We start from the raw sequence: 14,465 nt of genomic DNA, 5'->3' as shown, positions 1-14,465 counted from the left end.
CCTTGGTGCTACTAACTGGAGGTGACCGCACACTAGAAGCAGGGAAAGGCAGGAGTTATCTAGCTGTAGCTTATTATGAAACAAGGCTGTTTCTCGAGGATATGATTCCTATCAGAACTTATGAAGCAAGACTAGAGGACATTGCAGTCTGACTATGAAACCTTCTCGATGCTATGCTTGACAGGAAAATAATCGCATCTACACCACGTCTTTCCCAGTATCGTCACACAGGACAAGAAACCCGGGCAAAATGTCAAGCCAAAAACGCCAGTTGCCGTATGTTTGCTTACGATGAAGCCAACTGCTGTTCAATTTCTTTGCAAACTGCATCCACAACTCCCTGAGTATTCGCCGAGCCCCCGAGATCCGGTGTCAAAATCCCAGCAGCGCACACCTTCTCGACACAATCCATCAACTTCTTGGCAGCATCTTTCTCACCCAACCAAGCTAGCATCTCTGCAGCGGACCAGAAGGTGGCCACCGGGTTGGCCACGCCCTTTCCCATGATATCAAAAGCGCTTCCATGGACCGGCTCGAACAGCGAGGGATTCTTGCGGGTAGGGTCAAGGTTGCTGGATGGTGCCACGCCGATGGAACCAGCCAAGCCAGCTGCCAGGTCAGACAGAATGTCCATATGCAGATTGGTTCCCACAATAGTATCCAACGACTCCGGTTTCGAAATCATGCGGAGGGTCATGGCGTCCACCAACATCTTGTCCCAGGTGACGTCCGGGAAGTCTTTCGCAACCTCCTCAGCGACCTCGTCCCAAAGGACCATTCCATGGCGCATGGCGTTACTTTTGGTGACGACGGTCAGGTGGCGACGCGGTCTGGAGCGCGCTGTTTCAAATGCAAAGCGCATAATTCTTTCGACACCAACTCGTGTGAAGATCGCCACCTCTGTCGCAGCTTCCCATGGCTGACCCGTGTGGCTGCGTCCGCCTTGGCCACAATACTCCCCCTCGGAATTCTCTCGCACAAGGACCCAATCAATGCCGTTCACAGCTGTGGTCAGAGGTGACTTGGTTCCGGGAAAAGTGCGCACAGGACGGACGTTGGCATATAGTTGCAATGGACTGCGAAGTGCTAATAGCAGGCCCCATAAGGAGACATGATCGGGTACGTCTAGGATTAGTTAGTGTGACTGTTTGTCGTGTCAGGATCGAATATTCATACCTGGATGTCCCACAGAGCCAAACAAGCCTGCGTCGAATTGTCGCAGAGTGTCCAAGTAACCTTCAGATACATACCGACCATGTTGCTTGTAGTATTCAGTGCCCCATGGGAGATGCGTGAATTCAATGTTGAATGTATTTAACGTCTGAGCGAGCTTGTTAATCACTTCAATGGTCGCTCGCACTACTTCCTCGCCAATGCCGTCACCCGGGATGGATGCGATACGATAAGTAGTTGTCTCTGTAGTCATTGTGTCTTTGCAAGCCCAAAACACGATAGTAGGAGCTGGAGTGAGTAACGAATCTCTGACTATCAATACTCGTTTGATCCCCGCATCTTGATGCTCTATATACTTCCCCGCTCCGGCTATTACTCAGGCTGAAGGTTTGTCCTGAGCATGTCGCCATAGTTTCGCCGCACGCGACTGTATTCATGCCTCGTAATTTCACGTTTTGATATACACTATTAGCGAGTAGTTTATTTTCGTTGGCTTATGCAAATGGAGCTAGTATGATATGGAGGCAGTGATGGATACTGATGTGCTTATATAATCAAGACTATACCGAATCAGTGGCTACCGCACAGGCCGGCTTCCTAGCCTGGTCTCCATATGCCGTTCTGCGATGGACTGGCTACTATGGATGCCACAACCACCAACGCGTATAATGTATAGATGCTGAGTAGATAATAGGGTGTGCAGAGCAGGGTGATTGTTGATCCCTCAAGGACAGGCACAGGCACTGCTCACAGAGGAAGCCACGCGTCGGCTAAGCGTTCAGCCGTAAGAGGTCTCCACCGTCCCTGCGCTTATCCCGAAGCGGCAGCCACGATCGACCCGAGTTGCTTAGCCTTTCTATGGCGGCAATCCGCTGCTCCATAACGCTTTTCCTCGAGCGCCCTCTTAATCCTGCCCTCTGGCCGATACTACGTTGATCCCCGAGCGGAGCCGGTCAATCTACTGCATACTTTACTGCGTCACTCCTCGTTCAAACTATTAACCGGTCAACAATGGCGCCTGCAAAGCCGAACAAAGTGTCTCGCATTACAGTGGCTTGTAATTCCTGCCGGTTTCGGAAACAGAAGGTGAGATTATACCTGATCCTCGTGATTCTTCCCATCTAACAGTCTATGTGTTTCTAGTGCAGTGGGAATAAGTAAGTAGGAGGTCCCTCGTTCTTACTTCAGACTTTTACTCATGCAATCCAATTTGCAAGGCCAATTTGTACTCAATGCGACCAGCACAATCGGCCGTGCGACTGGCCCGAACAGTTGAAACGGTAAGCTACGCCAACTGCTGAAATTTGAAGTGTATCAACCTTATACCTCTTAGTGGCCCGGCAAAAGGTTATATAGAAGCCTTGGAGCATCGTCTCCATGAAACAGAAAGTCTGCTTCTGAATCTACTCGCCCAAATCCCAGATTCTCAGCTCTCTGCTTCGGTTCAGGGACGCCAAGATCGTTCAAGCAGGCATAGGAATAGCGGCAGTCCGCCACAAACGTACTCATCATCATCTTCCCGCCTCGGAAAGCGAGGCACCGACTATTGGAAGAGATTTCCTCTACACACTGTCCAGGACATCCGTGACTGGCAGAATGATTGTTTGAGCAATGATGGAGATGGTTCGACACGACACTCTTCGGGACCTGAAGCCGTTAAGCGTCCTTCTGCCTCACAGTCTGAATACCAACCGGAGACTGTATCTCCAAAAGACCAGATGCCTGAGTTTCAAGGCTATCGCGACATGCCTACGCTACCACGGATACATCAGATCGAGATACCAAACAGCCCGATAGATGCCGGTTCATCGCCGGCCAAAGTTGCATATGGCAGTGGATTCGATGGTGAGGCCAGAGAGAATCGTCCACGGATGGATCCTGTTTTCGAAGCAATACAGTATCAGCGCGCTCGAGCAGAAGCGGTCCATGAGTTCCCTGGTATGCAGAAACCGAGTTTGTGGCGAGGTGCACCTTCTGTGAGCTTTCAACAACAATTTCTTTGGTAGTCCATTAGACAATTGATATATGGGGCATGCAAGTACTATTTTATTGATTATAAACTTGGTCGGTCGCTGGGACGCCGCAACGTTATATCTCCCGCGTGGTTTACTTACAAATAATTGCTTATTTTATCATGGAGGAATCCTTGAGTCTACTTTGCTAAAGGAGGAACTATATGCTGTATGTACAATGGCCTAATCGTATGCTATTTCTCTACAATGACCAAACGAGTACTATATCATGAGCCAAATCTTCAAGCTGTGCGCCACAAGCATTCGATTATAATACCGCATTACAAAAGTGAGCCAAGAACCTCGTGCTATGTTTCCCTAATCGGGAAGGTATGCACCCATCCGCTCCGTCTACCAAACAGAAACCCATACCAGCCGCAGCATTCTTTCCATCAAAAGTCTTCCAGCCAAACACTTCAGAGTTGATCGTTAACCTGTAGAATTATGCTCTACATATTAGCTCAATTCCCGGATCCTACAGAGTACCTCAAACCATGCACATCTTACATCGCCATGACGCCATCACCATCCCATCATATAGCATGAAGTATATTCGCCTCCGATCATACAAAGAACCATTATATCACTCACTCAATCATGTTAACAAGACTGCATATTTGTGGATCCGTACAAATTGAATTTTGATCTTACCATACAACATGATACTCTATAGCTCATGATCTCATCATAACGCTTCTTCGAACCTACGTTATTCAGTACTACTGATGTACTTGGTTATTTAAACTACCCTCTTTTTCTTCCTCGTTCCATTCCATCCCATCTTCAATCTTATCTCACTTGCCTTCCATACCTTACAAACGAAGCATCACCCCCAAATTAACCAACCACCAAACAACAAACCCAATAATTCCCCCTTCCGTCGAGAAGCATCAACAAAATGCCCTCCAAACCAATCGCCTCCCCACCCCTCCAACCAAAGAAAGTCCACGGCGCTGTCCGCGACGACCTCCCCGTCGACGACTACGAGAATGCATGGGCCCAACAGGAGGAAGAAGAGGACGAAGAACAAAAAGAGAGAAGTGGTAATATCGCCTACAACGCACCGAATGTCGCTGCCGCGAGGAGGATGAATACCGGTACTGCGCCGAATCCTGCTGAGGGGACACATAAGGGGACGACGGGGTCGGTTAATAGGTCGAAGACGGGACATTGATCTCTCTTCTTTCTCTTTTCTCTTTCTCCATCAATTATCTATTGTATTGATGGTGTATACGTGTATTATGTGTATGAGGTTTTTGTTTAAGGAATGAGTAGTGTGTATATCATGAATCTAGTTTTGAATTTCCTTTATCCAACCAACCAGTCATCAACATCAACGTTATATACAACAATCACAATCTATAAACAACCATGCAAGATGTGTGAAGCACGAAGCACAAAAGTGGTATAATAAATTTACAGCATAGGCTTCAGATCAGCAGAAACCTTGAAAGGAGCAGCAGTCTTGCTGCGGATCTCCTCGACGGTCACGCCCTCGGCGTACTCGGCAAGAGTCAGACCCTCGGTGGGGCTGACTTCAAAGACGGCCAGATCAGTGATGATCTTCCACACGCAGCGGGGGCCGGTCAGGGGGAAGCTGCACTCGGGGAGAATCTTGGGGTTGCCCTTCTTGTCGGTGTGTTCCTGTTTCATTGTTAATGGACATTCGACGTTGTGGATGTAAGTAAAGGATTGTGACTTACCATGGTGACGACGACCTTGGTCTTCTCGGGGTTGGAAACGAGGTCCATGGCTCCACCCATACCCTTGACCTTACCGGGAAGCATGAAGTTGGCGAGATCTGAAGATTAGATATTAGTATTGTTCATTATAACTTTGTGGTGTGAAGGGAAATGAGCTTACCTCCGTACTGGCTGACCTGGAGAGCACCAAGCATGGTCAGGTCAATGCGGCCAGAGCGGATCATACCGAAACTCTCGTGGGAACCGAAAACAGAAGCACCGCGACCCAGGGTGACGGTCTCCTTGCCGGGGTTGATCAAGTCGGGGTCCTCCTCACCGGGCTTGGGGTAGCCACCCAGACCCAGGATACCGTTCTCGGCCTGGAGGACGACCTCCACACCCTCCTCTACGTAGGAAGGAGCAATCAGGGGCATACCGATACCAAGGTTGACGTACATGCCGTCCTTGAATTCCTTGGCGGCACGCTTGACGATACGTTCACGACGGGCAGTGGCATCACCGGAACCTATAACATCGACATTGTTAGCGGATCTGCGCTATAAAACCTGGGACTTGACTTTGGTGACTGACCAGCCTGGAGCATCTCGTTGGGGTCCTTGGCGAAAGTGAGCTTCTCGATCTTCTTCTCGCCGGTGCTCTGGATGACCTTGTTGACGTAGATGCCCTGGAGGTGGATACTCTCGGGGTCAATCTCGCCAACTTCGACGATGTGATCGGCCTCGACGATGGTGTACTTGGCGTTCTTGGCCATGGCCTCGTTGAAGTTGTTCATGGACTTGCGGAACTGGCAGTTACCCAGCTTGTCGGCCTTGTGGACCTTAACCAGGGCGTAGTCACCGAAAATCGATTCTTCCAGGATGTATTTCTTTCCGTTGAATTCGCGTTCTTCCTTGGGGGCGTTCTTGATAGCGACGCTACCGTCCTTGTTGTAACGCACGGGGAGTTCACCAGATTGCACTTTTCAGCGTTAACTGTTAGTTGACTTCAGGGATTGAATAATAGCCATTGAAGTAAGCATACCAATTGTTCCGTAAGCAGCAGGGGTATAGAAGGCAGGGACACCAGCGGCACCAGCGGCACACTTTTCCGCAATGGTACCCTGGGGGGTCAATTCCAGAGAGAGGTCACCAGTGAGATACATTTTCTCGAAGACCTTGTTTTCACCGATAAAAGAGGCAATCATCTTGCTGATCTGCTTGCTTTCCAGCAGCTGGCCTATTATCATTATCCGTTAGACCGATTACGAACTGAGTAGTCGTTCAATTGCAATGGAGTAGACCTACCGAGACCAACACCGGGCATACCAGCATTGTTGGAGACGACAGTCAGATCCTTGATGTCCGGGCGGTCACGCACGGCATCAATCAAGGTAGTAGGGACACCAGCGAAACCGAAACCACCGACAAGAAGGGTCGAAGAACCCTTCATATCCTTGATCGCTTCCTGAGCGGACGGGCATAGTTTATCGATTGCGCGCTTGGCAGTTGAGACGGAGAAATTCCGCCGCCAGATGGGGCGGAACACCGCAGGAACAGGCCGCGACATGGTTGTCGACCAGCCTTGACAAAAGAATTGAGATCTGCGGAGGGAGTCAAAACCTGGGGAAAGAAAGAAAGAAGAGAAAGAGAGAAGGACGGACAAGGCCAGCGATAAAAAGAAGCTCAGCCTAGGCCAGACCGGCTCTGCAGCATCGCGTAGCTCGCCGTTCGGCTAGTGAGCATGATGGCGCAGCCGACAAAAGCGATTATCCGCCGCCGACTTCCAGCATCGCTTTGCCGCCTTCCGAAGCCGACCCCACTGTCTCACCGCTGGGGTCGTATTGCCTCGTACGCCTGTGGGGGGGAGAAACGTTCTGCCTGCGGGGTGTCCGCGCGCCCCCTGTTGAACTCACCCCGGGTCTTCCCCTCAAAAGCGCTATCAAGGCACGCGATCGGACCGGAATGGCCTTGTCAAACGTGCTCCGAATCCACCGGTATCCCCCAATGCACGGATTGTTTCGTAGTTACTTTCTGCTTGTCAGTCAGTTAATTCAGGGTCCCCCGGCGGCGATGATTGATTAGATAATCGCCCAATTGGGAGATCCCGTCACAACGACGGCGTATTTTACGATTCCGACAGCGGGACTGGCATCGGCAAGACAAATCGGGTGAACTCGCCGATGTTCCTGGCCAGCCTTGACTCTGCCGACTTTCCCTCCGACTCGGGAGATCTTGTGGGGTCTCGATCTGGGGTAGCACATTCCCTGCTTCACAACAATATTTTTTGGGTTCTACATTATGAGGGTAAAGATGGACTACTCTGGCCACTCAAGATCAAAAGCATAATTATTTCGCATTCTGGTCATTCTCGATACATGCTACCGCTAAGAGAATCGGGAAACCGACAACCACGTGACCATATCCCCCTAAACCATTCTTGGCCACCAAGATAAAGACTCCATCAAAACCGATTAAAGTGGTGATCAAAAATCGTCCTTACTTGTGAAGTTTCCTGATTGACTGGAAGAATTGGCCAATTCACTGCTTCCAAATCGGAGATAAGGATTGTATCACAGCAGTCGGTCAATTCTTGCACATAGTTGTAATTCTCAGGCCTTTCGGCAATCATTTCGTTGTAGATCCACCGGATGGTACCGGCTGAACTGACTTTACAGTTCCACCACTCCAAGGTCACCGCCTTAGCATTATACATCTGCGTGTTCGGTGTCCGGGCATATTTCTGCAGTCCGACAAGAAATTTCTCGGCCGCAGTGGCATTTGCAGCAGTCATCAGGTAGTACTTTCGCATGATGGGTTCCAGCATCCCGTCGACTACGTGCTCTTGAAGGTGAACGTAGTACGGCATGATTTAGACTTGGTTAGGATTCAATTTTGTCCGTTATGAGTAGATAGAGTTCCTCTTCAGTAATTCTGAGAGAGGTAAGCTAACTCTATAGAAACGAACAAAGGACTTGATTAGATTTATGATCTTGCAAACTAGACGACAGGATTATTATACTCCTTTATATGCGTAGGCGCATACTGAAATATCTGGTCTTTGTGGAATGTCCCCAATGCTGCGTAGGCCGGAACCTAGGGCATTTGCAGCGGATCGGAATATCCCACAGATATCAGTATAACGATGCAAGATGTTTGGATTGTCATTCTTTGCAATCTGCGAAACGATAAGTCATGTACTACAATACATCTGGGTAATCTTTGTTTAGGTTCGGAACTAGTGGCTGTAAGTAACACGATGGTTACGGATAGTCTCTTGTAGACATGCCAATATGCGCAATGACTATTAATAGTGGTTTTATGCCTTGTCAGTTTTGGCGCTCTTGTGCATTATTGCTATAAGGAGAGAGCCGGACCACTGCTATTTCGCAGTCTGTCTGAATAATTATGCAATAGGGCGTATTATCTAGGTTTATTAGTAGAATTTACCATGTTTCGAGTTTTTCTTATGCATTTGTTTTTGGTTGTGTTGTATGCTGAGTGCAAAGTGTTATTCGATGCTTCTTTCAGCCCAGCTTTGCACAACTCCCTGAGCTGTGGGTTCATACTCCTTTATCTTCACGTCATCACCGACGAGGTAGGTGTTTGCTTGGCTAAACACCAAAGGAGGGTCTTTTTTGGAGACAAGAATATCTCTCCATTTCAGAGCTTCGTCGTCAACAATTGATAGATTCTCATAGAAGCGGCGGCAGTTGGAGACGTCAGCAGTGCAACGATAGATATGAAGTTTTAGGAGCATGCGACCCAGTGATGGTTTGCCATGAGAGATTACGCGCGATCGGTCAACTTTGACCGTCAAGCTATTCTTCTCCACATCCTTTGTAACTGTATAGAGGTCGCCACTGTCGCGAAAGAGATGTCGAAAGATGGCATAGTGTGCCTAGATACAAGTCAGCTATAGACTTACTCGACTATGTGCTTGTTCCAATATCTGTCGATCGGTAAGCAATACCTTCAAACACTCTTATTTTTTACTTTGGTCGTAGGATCGTAATTCTCGAGGCCCCGAAGCCCATCAACACCCAGCTGAAGATACATGTTGTAGGCGACTGTAATTCACTGTCTTAGCTCCTGTCACCTCGACAATGTGACTTACTGTCGTCAGGCTTGATCTGCTCAAGTATCTTACTCGCCGATGAAGATACTGATGCTAGAAAATTAAGGGCTTCTCCAGATATATCAGGTGTGAATTTCTGGTCACCGGATCCCTAGAGAAATGAGAAGAATTCAACCAGTAAACAGGCAGATTCTCACGAAGTAATTGCCGATATTGGATAAAAATCTAGCAGCATAGTCTAGGAACTCGTCTAACAACAGAATGCCGACTCCAGTTTTGGTAGCAAGTTGTTCCCAGTTCCCTTCACAGGTATTGTAGAGGTCCATAATGAAGTCGAAAATGCCATTAGCTTCTGGTGAGACTTGACGGAGGATAATTCTCGTGCCATCCTAGGCAGTCCTTAAATACAAGACGTTAGAAATCATTGCTGCGCGTTCGCGAATGGAGACGTGTAGTACCTCGCCATATGATGAGCATAGAGCTTTTCCTGTGGGCTCAACCTGTCAAATGCGGCCGCCACCGACAATTGGTATATCTGAGGTTTCGTCGTGGTTGAAATTGGGATTCAGTTGACTTCGTAGCTCGAGAAAAGACAATAATGGACCAGGTTGTTTCGTCGTCAAATGTTTATGGCCCCGCACATGTGATTTCGCGCGACAATCTATGACATCCTGATAAGAAGCCGCATTCAGTTGGCTGTTGCACATTATAATAGCAGCGTGAGATTCACGGCACACATAACGTTGCTATTATCAAGCTGTGCAAGCAATGTACTACATCAGTGCTCACTAAATTTCTATCGTCATAGACTACGGTTGGTCCCGGACCCGTGTGTCTATGTGTTTTGTCCATTGTGGGATGGCACGCAAACGGTCCTGTTTCTGATATCCTGGGAGGAGTGGTAACCACTGAATTTCCATATCACGCATAGTAATTTTAGATGATTTTCCTATCAGACCTTGTGCTGTACCACATGTAACGTTCACAGAAGTCGAGGGATTGAAGGCATGATGAAGGCATACGCGGAACCCCACATTTCTTGCGGGGCTGCCCCCATGCATCTGTCGGCAATTCCAGGCACCTCCGCTCTATTAACATACACCCATGGCTCATTCCGAAGCCGAGCTTAAACGGCTTGCTCTCCAGTACTCAACGCGGATATCATATACAGCATTAACTGACTTTAGCTTGTGACCTTACACACTTCACATCTCCCCTTACCATGTCAGCATCCTCATTTGCGCAGTTATGTCGTATCACTCGTCCGCGGATCTCCATCTCCCCTATTGTATCTCGAAGATACATCGGGTCCGTCAGTGCAATTGACTCGGGAATCTTCCGGACATTATTCGGAACTGAAGAAATTCGCAAAGTATTTGATGATGAAGCGTACATCAAGCGGTGTATGGACGCTGAAGCCGCCCTCGCAAGAGCGCAATCACGCTGTGATGTGATCCCATCACAGATCGGTGAGATGGTAACTCGGAAGCTCCGCGAATCGAAGCTGGACATGGAACGGCTCCGATATGAGACAGAAATTGTCGGTTACCCTATTCTTCCTTTGGTTCGTCAGCTATCTGCAATATGCGGAGACGAGGCTGGAAAGTACGTGCATTGGGGGGCAACAACCCAGGATATCATGGACCTTGCGAGTGTGCTGCAAATGAAAGAGGGTTTAGATATTGTTGAGCACCACCTCAAAAAGGTTATCAGTACGCTGCGTGGACTATCTGTCAAGTACAAGGACACACCAATGGCTGGCCGTACGCACCTTCAACATGCCCTTCCTGTTACCTTTGGGTACAAGTGTGCGGTATGGCTATCCGGTTTTCAGCGTCATCTGGAGCGCCTAGAGCAGCTGAAGGACCGCTGCTTGTTGGTTCAGTTTGGTGGAGCAGCTGGATCAATGGCATCCTTGGGGACTGGGGATGATGGACTACGAGTGCGCAAAGCTTTGGCAGAGGAGTTGGGTCTTACGGATCCTCCCATCACCTGGCATGTTGCTCGGGACGGAATAGCGGAGATAACTAATTTCCTGGCGTTGATGGGTGGATCAATGGGCAAACTAGCCCTAGACATCATCATCATGTCCTCCAACGAGCTGGGCGAGGTATCTGAGCCATTTGTGCCGCACCGCGGTGCCTCCTCTACCATGCCCCAGAAGCGCAATCCCATATCGAGCGAAGTTATTTTGGCGGCATCGAAAATCCTTCGATCAAACGCTGGGCTGGTTCTTGACGGCATGGTCGCTGACTTTGAGCGTGCCTCAGGTCCTTGGCACCTAGAGTGGGTAGCTATCCCGGAAAGCTTTGTCATTGCGGTCGGAGCGCTATCCCAGACACAATTTGCTCTATCTGGCTTGTGTGTCCACAGCCAGAAGATGCTAGAGAATCTTCACTCCACTAAGGGATTGATTGTGGCAGAGGCAGTGATGATGGGGCTGGCACCACATGTGGGACGGCAACAGGCGCATGACACCGTCTACGAGGCTTGCCGGGAGAGCATCGAGGCGAACCAGTCACTGCTTGAGTGCTTGATGAAAAAGACTGAAGTGACCTCAAAAATGAGCGAAGAGCGTCTGAGCCAGCTGTATGACCCTGTCAATTACTTGGGTGCGTCGACGAGAATGGTGGAAGATGTTCTTGCTGTCGATTAGGGATTCAAGATATATGCATTCCTCCCTGGGCCATACTCTTAGCATAGTAATACGAACTAAATGATAGATACCTATGGCTATGCCCCATCTCTGCCAAGTTCAAATAAGCTTATATGGCAGTGTCCCATAACCCCAGATGCCATCGAGGAATGGCTCCACATTCGCGGAGCCGGTAGCCCCGCATTGGGGGGAGTGGACTGTGGGGAAGGGGTCAGTGAGGATAGTCAGTACTCTTGGGTTATCTATGAAACCTGGTACACTTTCAGATCTCCTTCGAACTGCTTCCACCTCGCTGTTACCCATGTGGGTCTTTTCTCATGCGCCATGGATACTCGCACATCATCAGCTAGCCCCGACTATGCTGTCTTGCTCCACATACTCCATCTTTCTAGACGTCGACAGCTATCATGGGATCATGAGGGGCCTATCCAACCCTCAGGTTATGCATTGACGTATGTCTCAATTATGTTAATCAGCTGTTCTTGCCATCTTATACTTAAGGGCGTCTTATGCTGTTATATCCATACACTCTCAATTACACATGTCTTAATCCATCCATCCCTTGTTTGAACTCCATAGACTTTCCGGATATCACATAGTTTATCCATCATGCCAGCATCCACAGCCAACCAGCGAAGGCCCATCAAAGACCTGAGGAAAGTGTTCCATTACACAGACACCATGACGCGGAAGCCTACCCGCGACAATGATCCATACGAATACATGGCTGGATTTGGGAACCGCTTTCAGTCAGAAGTCATCCCAGGGACCTTGCCAGCCGGCCAAAACAACCCACAAGAGCCGCGGTTTGGTCTGTACACTGAAGGCCTCACGTACTCGGCCTTCACAGCACCCAGAAATGCCAACTTTAGCACTTATATGTACCGGGTGAGACCGGCAGCTGCACACAGTATGGATCCCATTCGTTCTTCAAAGCAAGCAAATGTCCCTGACGTTGTGAAGATGGCTACAGGAACGACTGCGAGCACAAATCAGATATCGAAAACTGCTTCCTCACACTTAATCCCAAAGTGACAACGTTTGCTGGTCAAGCTGAATGGGCACCGTTCCATCTGCCCAAAGAAGATGAGAGACTTGACTTTGTAGATGGCTTGCACACTCTGGGAGGAAGTGGAGACCCAAATCTGCGAGAAGGCATTGCACTCTATGTCTTCATGATCAACGCAGACATGGACCACCGAGCATACTGTAATGCGGACGGCGACTTTCTGATCGTGGCTCAGCTGGGAATTCTCGACTTACAGACCGAGATGGGGATGCTGTTCCTGCAACCCGGCGAAGTCTGTGTCATACCCCGCGGAGTACGCTTCACTATCCGCTTGGGCCCCGAGCATAATGTTGCCCGCGGGTACATCGTCGAGATATGGGGTTCTCGTTGGGAGTTACCTGATTTAGGACCCTTAGGTGGTCATGGATTAGCGAACCCACGAGACTTTCTTCATCCCGTGGCCCATATTGACGAGAACCTCCACGAGGACTGGGAAATCGTCAACAAGGCAAATGGTCAATATAGCGTCATAGAGCAGGGTCACAGCCCATTCGATTTAGTGGCATGGCATGGGAATGTCATACCCTACAAGGTATGCAACGATTATTCTGTGATGTAGACAAACACGATACTGACAGTCCTCTACAGTACGACCTGACCAAATTCGCCTCTCAAAATGCAACATCCATCGACCACACGGACCCGTCTGTGAATTGCGTATTGACTGCCCCGTCTAAAGACCCAGTAACGCCATTAGCCGACTTTCTATGGTTTGGACCACGATGGGATGTGGCGTCCAACACGTTCCGTCCTCCGTATTTTCACCGCAACTCGGCTACCGAGTTTCTTGCGTGTCTGTATGGAAGCGGACTCGGACGTTCTGAAGAATTCCTGCCCGGAGGAGGTAGTATCGAGGTCAGCCATACGCCACACGGCAACTTCAGCGATGACTATGTGCATGAAATGCGCAACCAGGTGAACGATCCTCGGAGGATCTTAGAGAGTAAGACAATGGCATTAAACATCATTTGGAACAGGTAACTGACATTGTAGATCAAATGACCATTATGGTCGAAAGTAGCCGGTCGTTTCTGTTCACCGAATATGCACGGACTGGTTGTGGGACATTCAAAGCTCAAGGTCCAGATCCCAAAGTGTGGGATGCTTTACCTGTAGGTATTCAGGTCCGCACGATGGTTGAAGCCGAGCTGATGATCTATGTAGGACAAATTCTCCGCATACCCAAACATCAAGGAGATTCTCAGTCAAGTCAAGGCTGATAAAGAAGCATTGAAGAAGCAGCTGGAAGCGTACTATGATGATAAAACTCTGGCGGAAATGGCTCGAGGACAACGAGAAAGCTTAGTTAGGTAAATCAAGGTGTGCGTATATCTGCAATGCTGAGACAGTCAGCTCTGAATCTTCATCTTGGGAGGCGCTACCGGCAGCTGGCTGGCGTTTCGCGCGCAGGGCGCCAGACAGCAAGACCAGCTTCCCGGACGGAGAAGGGAAGCGGCGGTACGAAGTGGTATCGCAGAGATATTGGGAGACAATGCGAAGGAGGAATTTGGGGCAATGAAAATCCGGACGAGAGCCATCCCATGAAGAATAATTGATTGTATATGTAAAAATGTTATACAGTTTAAAAAAGATGTCTCGTCTCGTTCAGCCTTGGGAAATCTCAGGCAGATCGATCGGGATAAAGCTCAGCCTCGCCCTCAACCCCGCCCACTCTTGCCCAAAGTGACGGTCATTCCAACAATATGCGGCCAGCAAAACTATCGTCTTCCATTGTAGCCTCTTACTATGTCAAGGGTCTGATCATTGTACAGCCCATCCTCCTTCCCTGTTATCTCTAC

General features: G+C 49.1%; 8 protein-coding genes across 8 annotated transcripts; 4 read left to right on the top strand and 4 right to left on the bottom strand.

Annotated features, from left to right (window-relative positions):
• Positions 1-286: 286 nt before the first annotated feature.
• An01g03030 (uncharacterized protein) lies at positions 287-1,426 on the bottom strand (the record flags this gene model as incomplete). The annotated part of the gene is made up of 2 exons (XM_001388700.1): positions 287-1,125; positions 1,177-1,426. 2 exons carry the CDS (start codon positions 1,424-1,426, stop codon positions 287-289), a joined length of 1,089 nt encoding a protein of 362 aa, XP_001388737.1.
• A 387-nt stretch (positions 1,427-1,813) lies between these two features.
• An01g03020 (hypothetical protein) lies at positions 1,814-3,179 on the top strand (the record flags this gene model as incomplete). The annotated part of the gene is made up of 6 exons (XM_059746768.1): positions 1,814-1,843; positions 1,877-1,957; positions 2,225-2,259; positions 2,317-2,330; positions 2,416-2,453; positions 2,484-3,179. 6 exons carry the CDS (start codon positions 1,814-1,816, stop codon positions 3,177-3,179), a joined length of 894 nt encoding a protein of 297 aa, XP_059603142.1.
• A 904-nt stretch (positions 3,180-4,083) lies between these two features.
• On the top strand, positions 4,084-4,359 carry An01g03010 (hypothetical protein; the record flags this gene model as incomplete). Its single annotated transcript, XM_001388698.1, has 1 exon — positions 4,084-4,359. One exon carries the CDS (start codon positions 4,084-4,086, stop codon positions 4,357-4,359), a length of 276 nt encoding a protein of 91 aa, XP_001388735.1.
• A 242-nt stretch (positions 4,360-4,601) lies between these two features.
• Positions 4,602-6,433, bottom strand: An01g03000 (uncharacterized protein; the record flags this gene model as incomplete). Its single annotated transcript, XM_001388697.3, has 6 exons — positions 4,602-4,829; positions 4,889-4,986; positions 5,049-5,393; positions 5,459-5,845; positions 5,909-6,103; positions 6,172-6,433. 6 exons carry the CDS (start codon positions 6,431-6,433, stop codon positions 4,602-4,604), a joined length of 1,515 nt encoding a protein of 504 aa, XP_001388734.1.
• A 779-nt stretch (positions 6,434-7,212) lies between these two features.
• An01g02990 (hypothetical protein) lies at positions 7,213-7,732 on the bottom strand (the record flags this gene model as incomplete). The annotated part of the gene is made up of 2 exons (XM_001388696.3): positions 7,213-7,302; positions 7,367-7,732. 2 exons carry the CDS (start codon positions 7,730-7,732, stop codon positions 7,213-7,215), a joined length of 456 nt encoding a protein of 151 aa, XP_001388733.3.
• Positions 7,733-8,374: 642 nt separating this feature from the next.
• On the bottom strand, positions 8,375-9,267 carry An01g02980 (uncharacterized protein; the record flags this gene model as incomplete). Its single annotated transcript, XM_059746743.1, has 5 exons — positions 8,375-8,701; positions 8,792-8,815; positions 8,860-8,933; positions 8,981-9,092; positions 9,139-9,267. 5 exons carry the CDS (start codon positions 9,265-9,267, stop codon positions 8,375-8,377), a joined length of 666 nt encoding a protein of 221 aa, XP_059603141.1.
• Positions 9,268-10,163: 896 nt separating this feature from the next.
• On the top strand, positions 10,164-11,597 carry An01g02970 (uncharacterized protein; the record flags this gene model as incomplete). Its single annotated transcript, XM_001388694.3, has 1 exon — positions 10,164-11,597. One exon carries the CDS (start codon positions 10,164-10,166, stop codon positions 11,595-11,597), a length of 1,434 nt encoding a protein of 477 aa, XP_001388731.1.
• A 681-nt stretch (positions 11,598-12,278) lies between these two features.
• Positions 12,279-13,980, top strand: An01g02960 (uncharacterized protein; the record flags this gene model as incomplete). The annotated part of the gene is made up of 5 exons (XM_001388693.3): positions 12,279-12,507; positions 12,561-13,198; positions 13,255-13,609; positions 13,660-13,778; positions 13,831-13,980. 5 exons carry the CDS (start codon positions 12,279-12,281, stop codon positions 13,978-13,980), a joined length of 1,491 nt encoding a protein of 496 aa, XP_001388730.3.
• Positions 13,981-14,465: the final 485 nt, after the last annotated feature.

This window comes from Aspergillus niger, assembly GCF_000002855.4.
Source record: "Aspergillus niger supercontig An01".
NCBI lineage: Eukaryota > Fungi > Ascomycota > Eurotiomycetes > Eurotiales > Aspergillaceae > Aspergillus > Aspergillus niger.
Note: the sequence above shows the minus strand (reverse complement) of the source record. Positions and strands in the feature narration are given on the sequence as shown.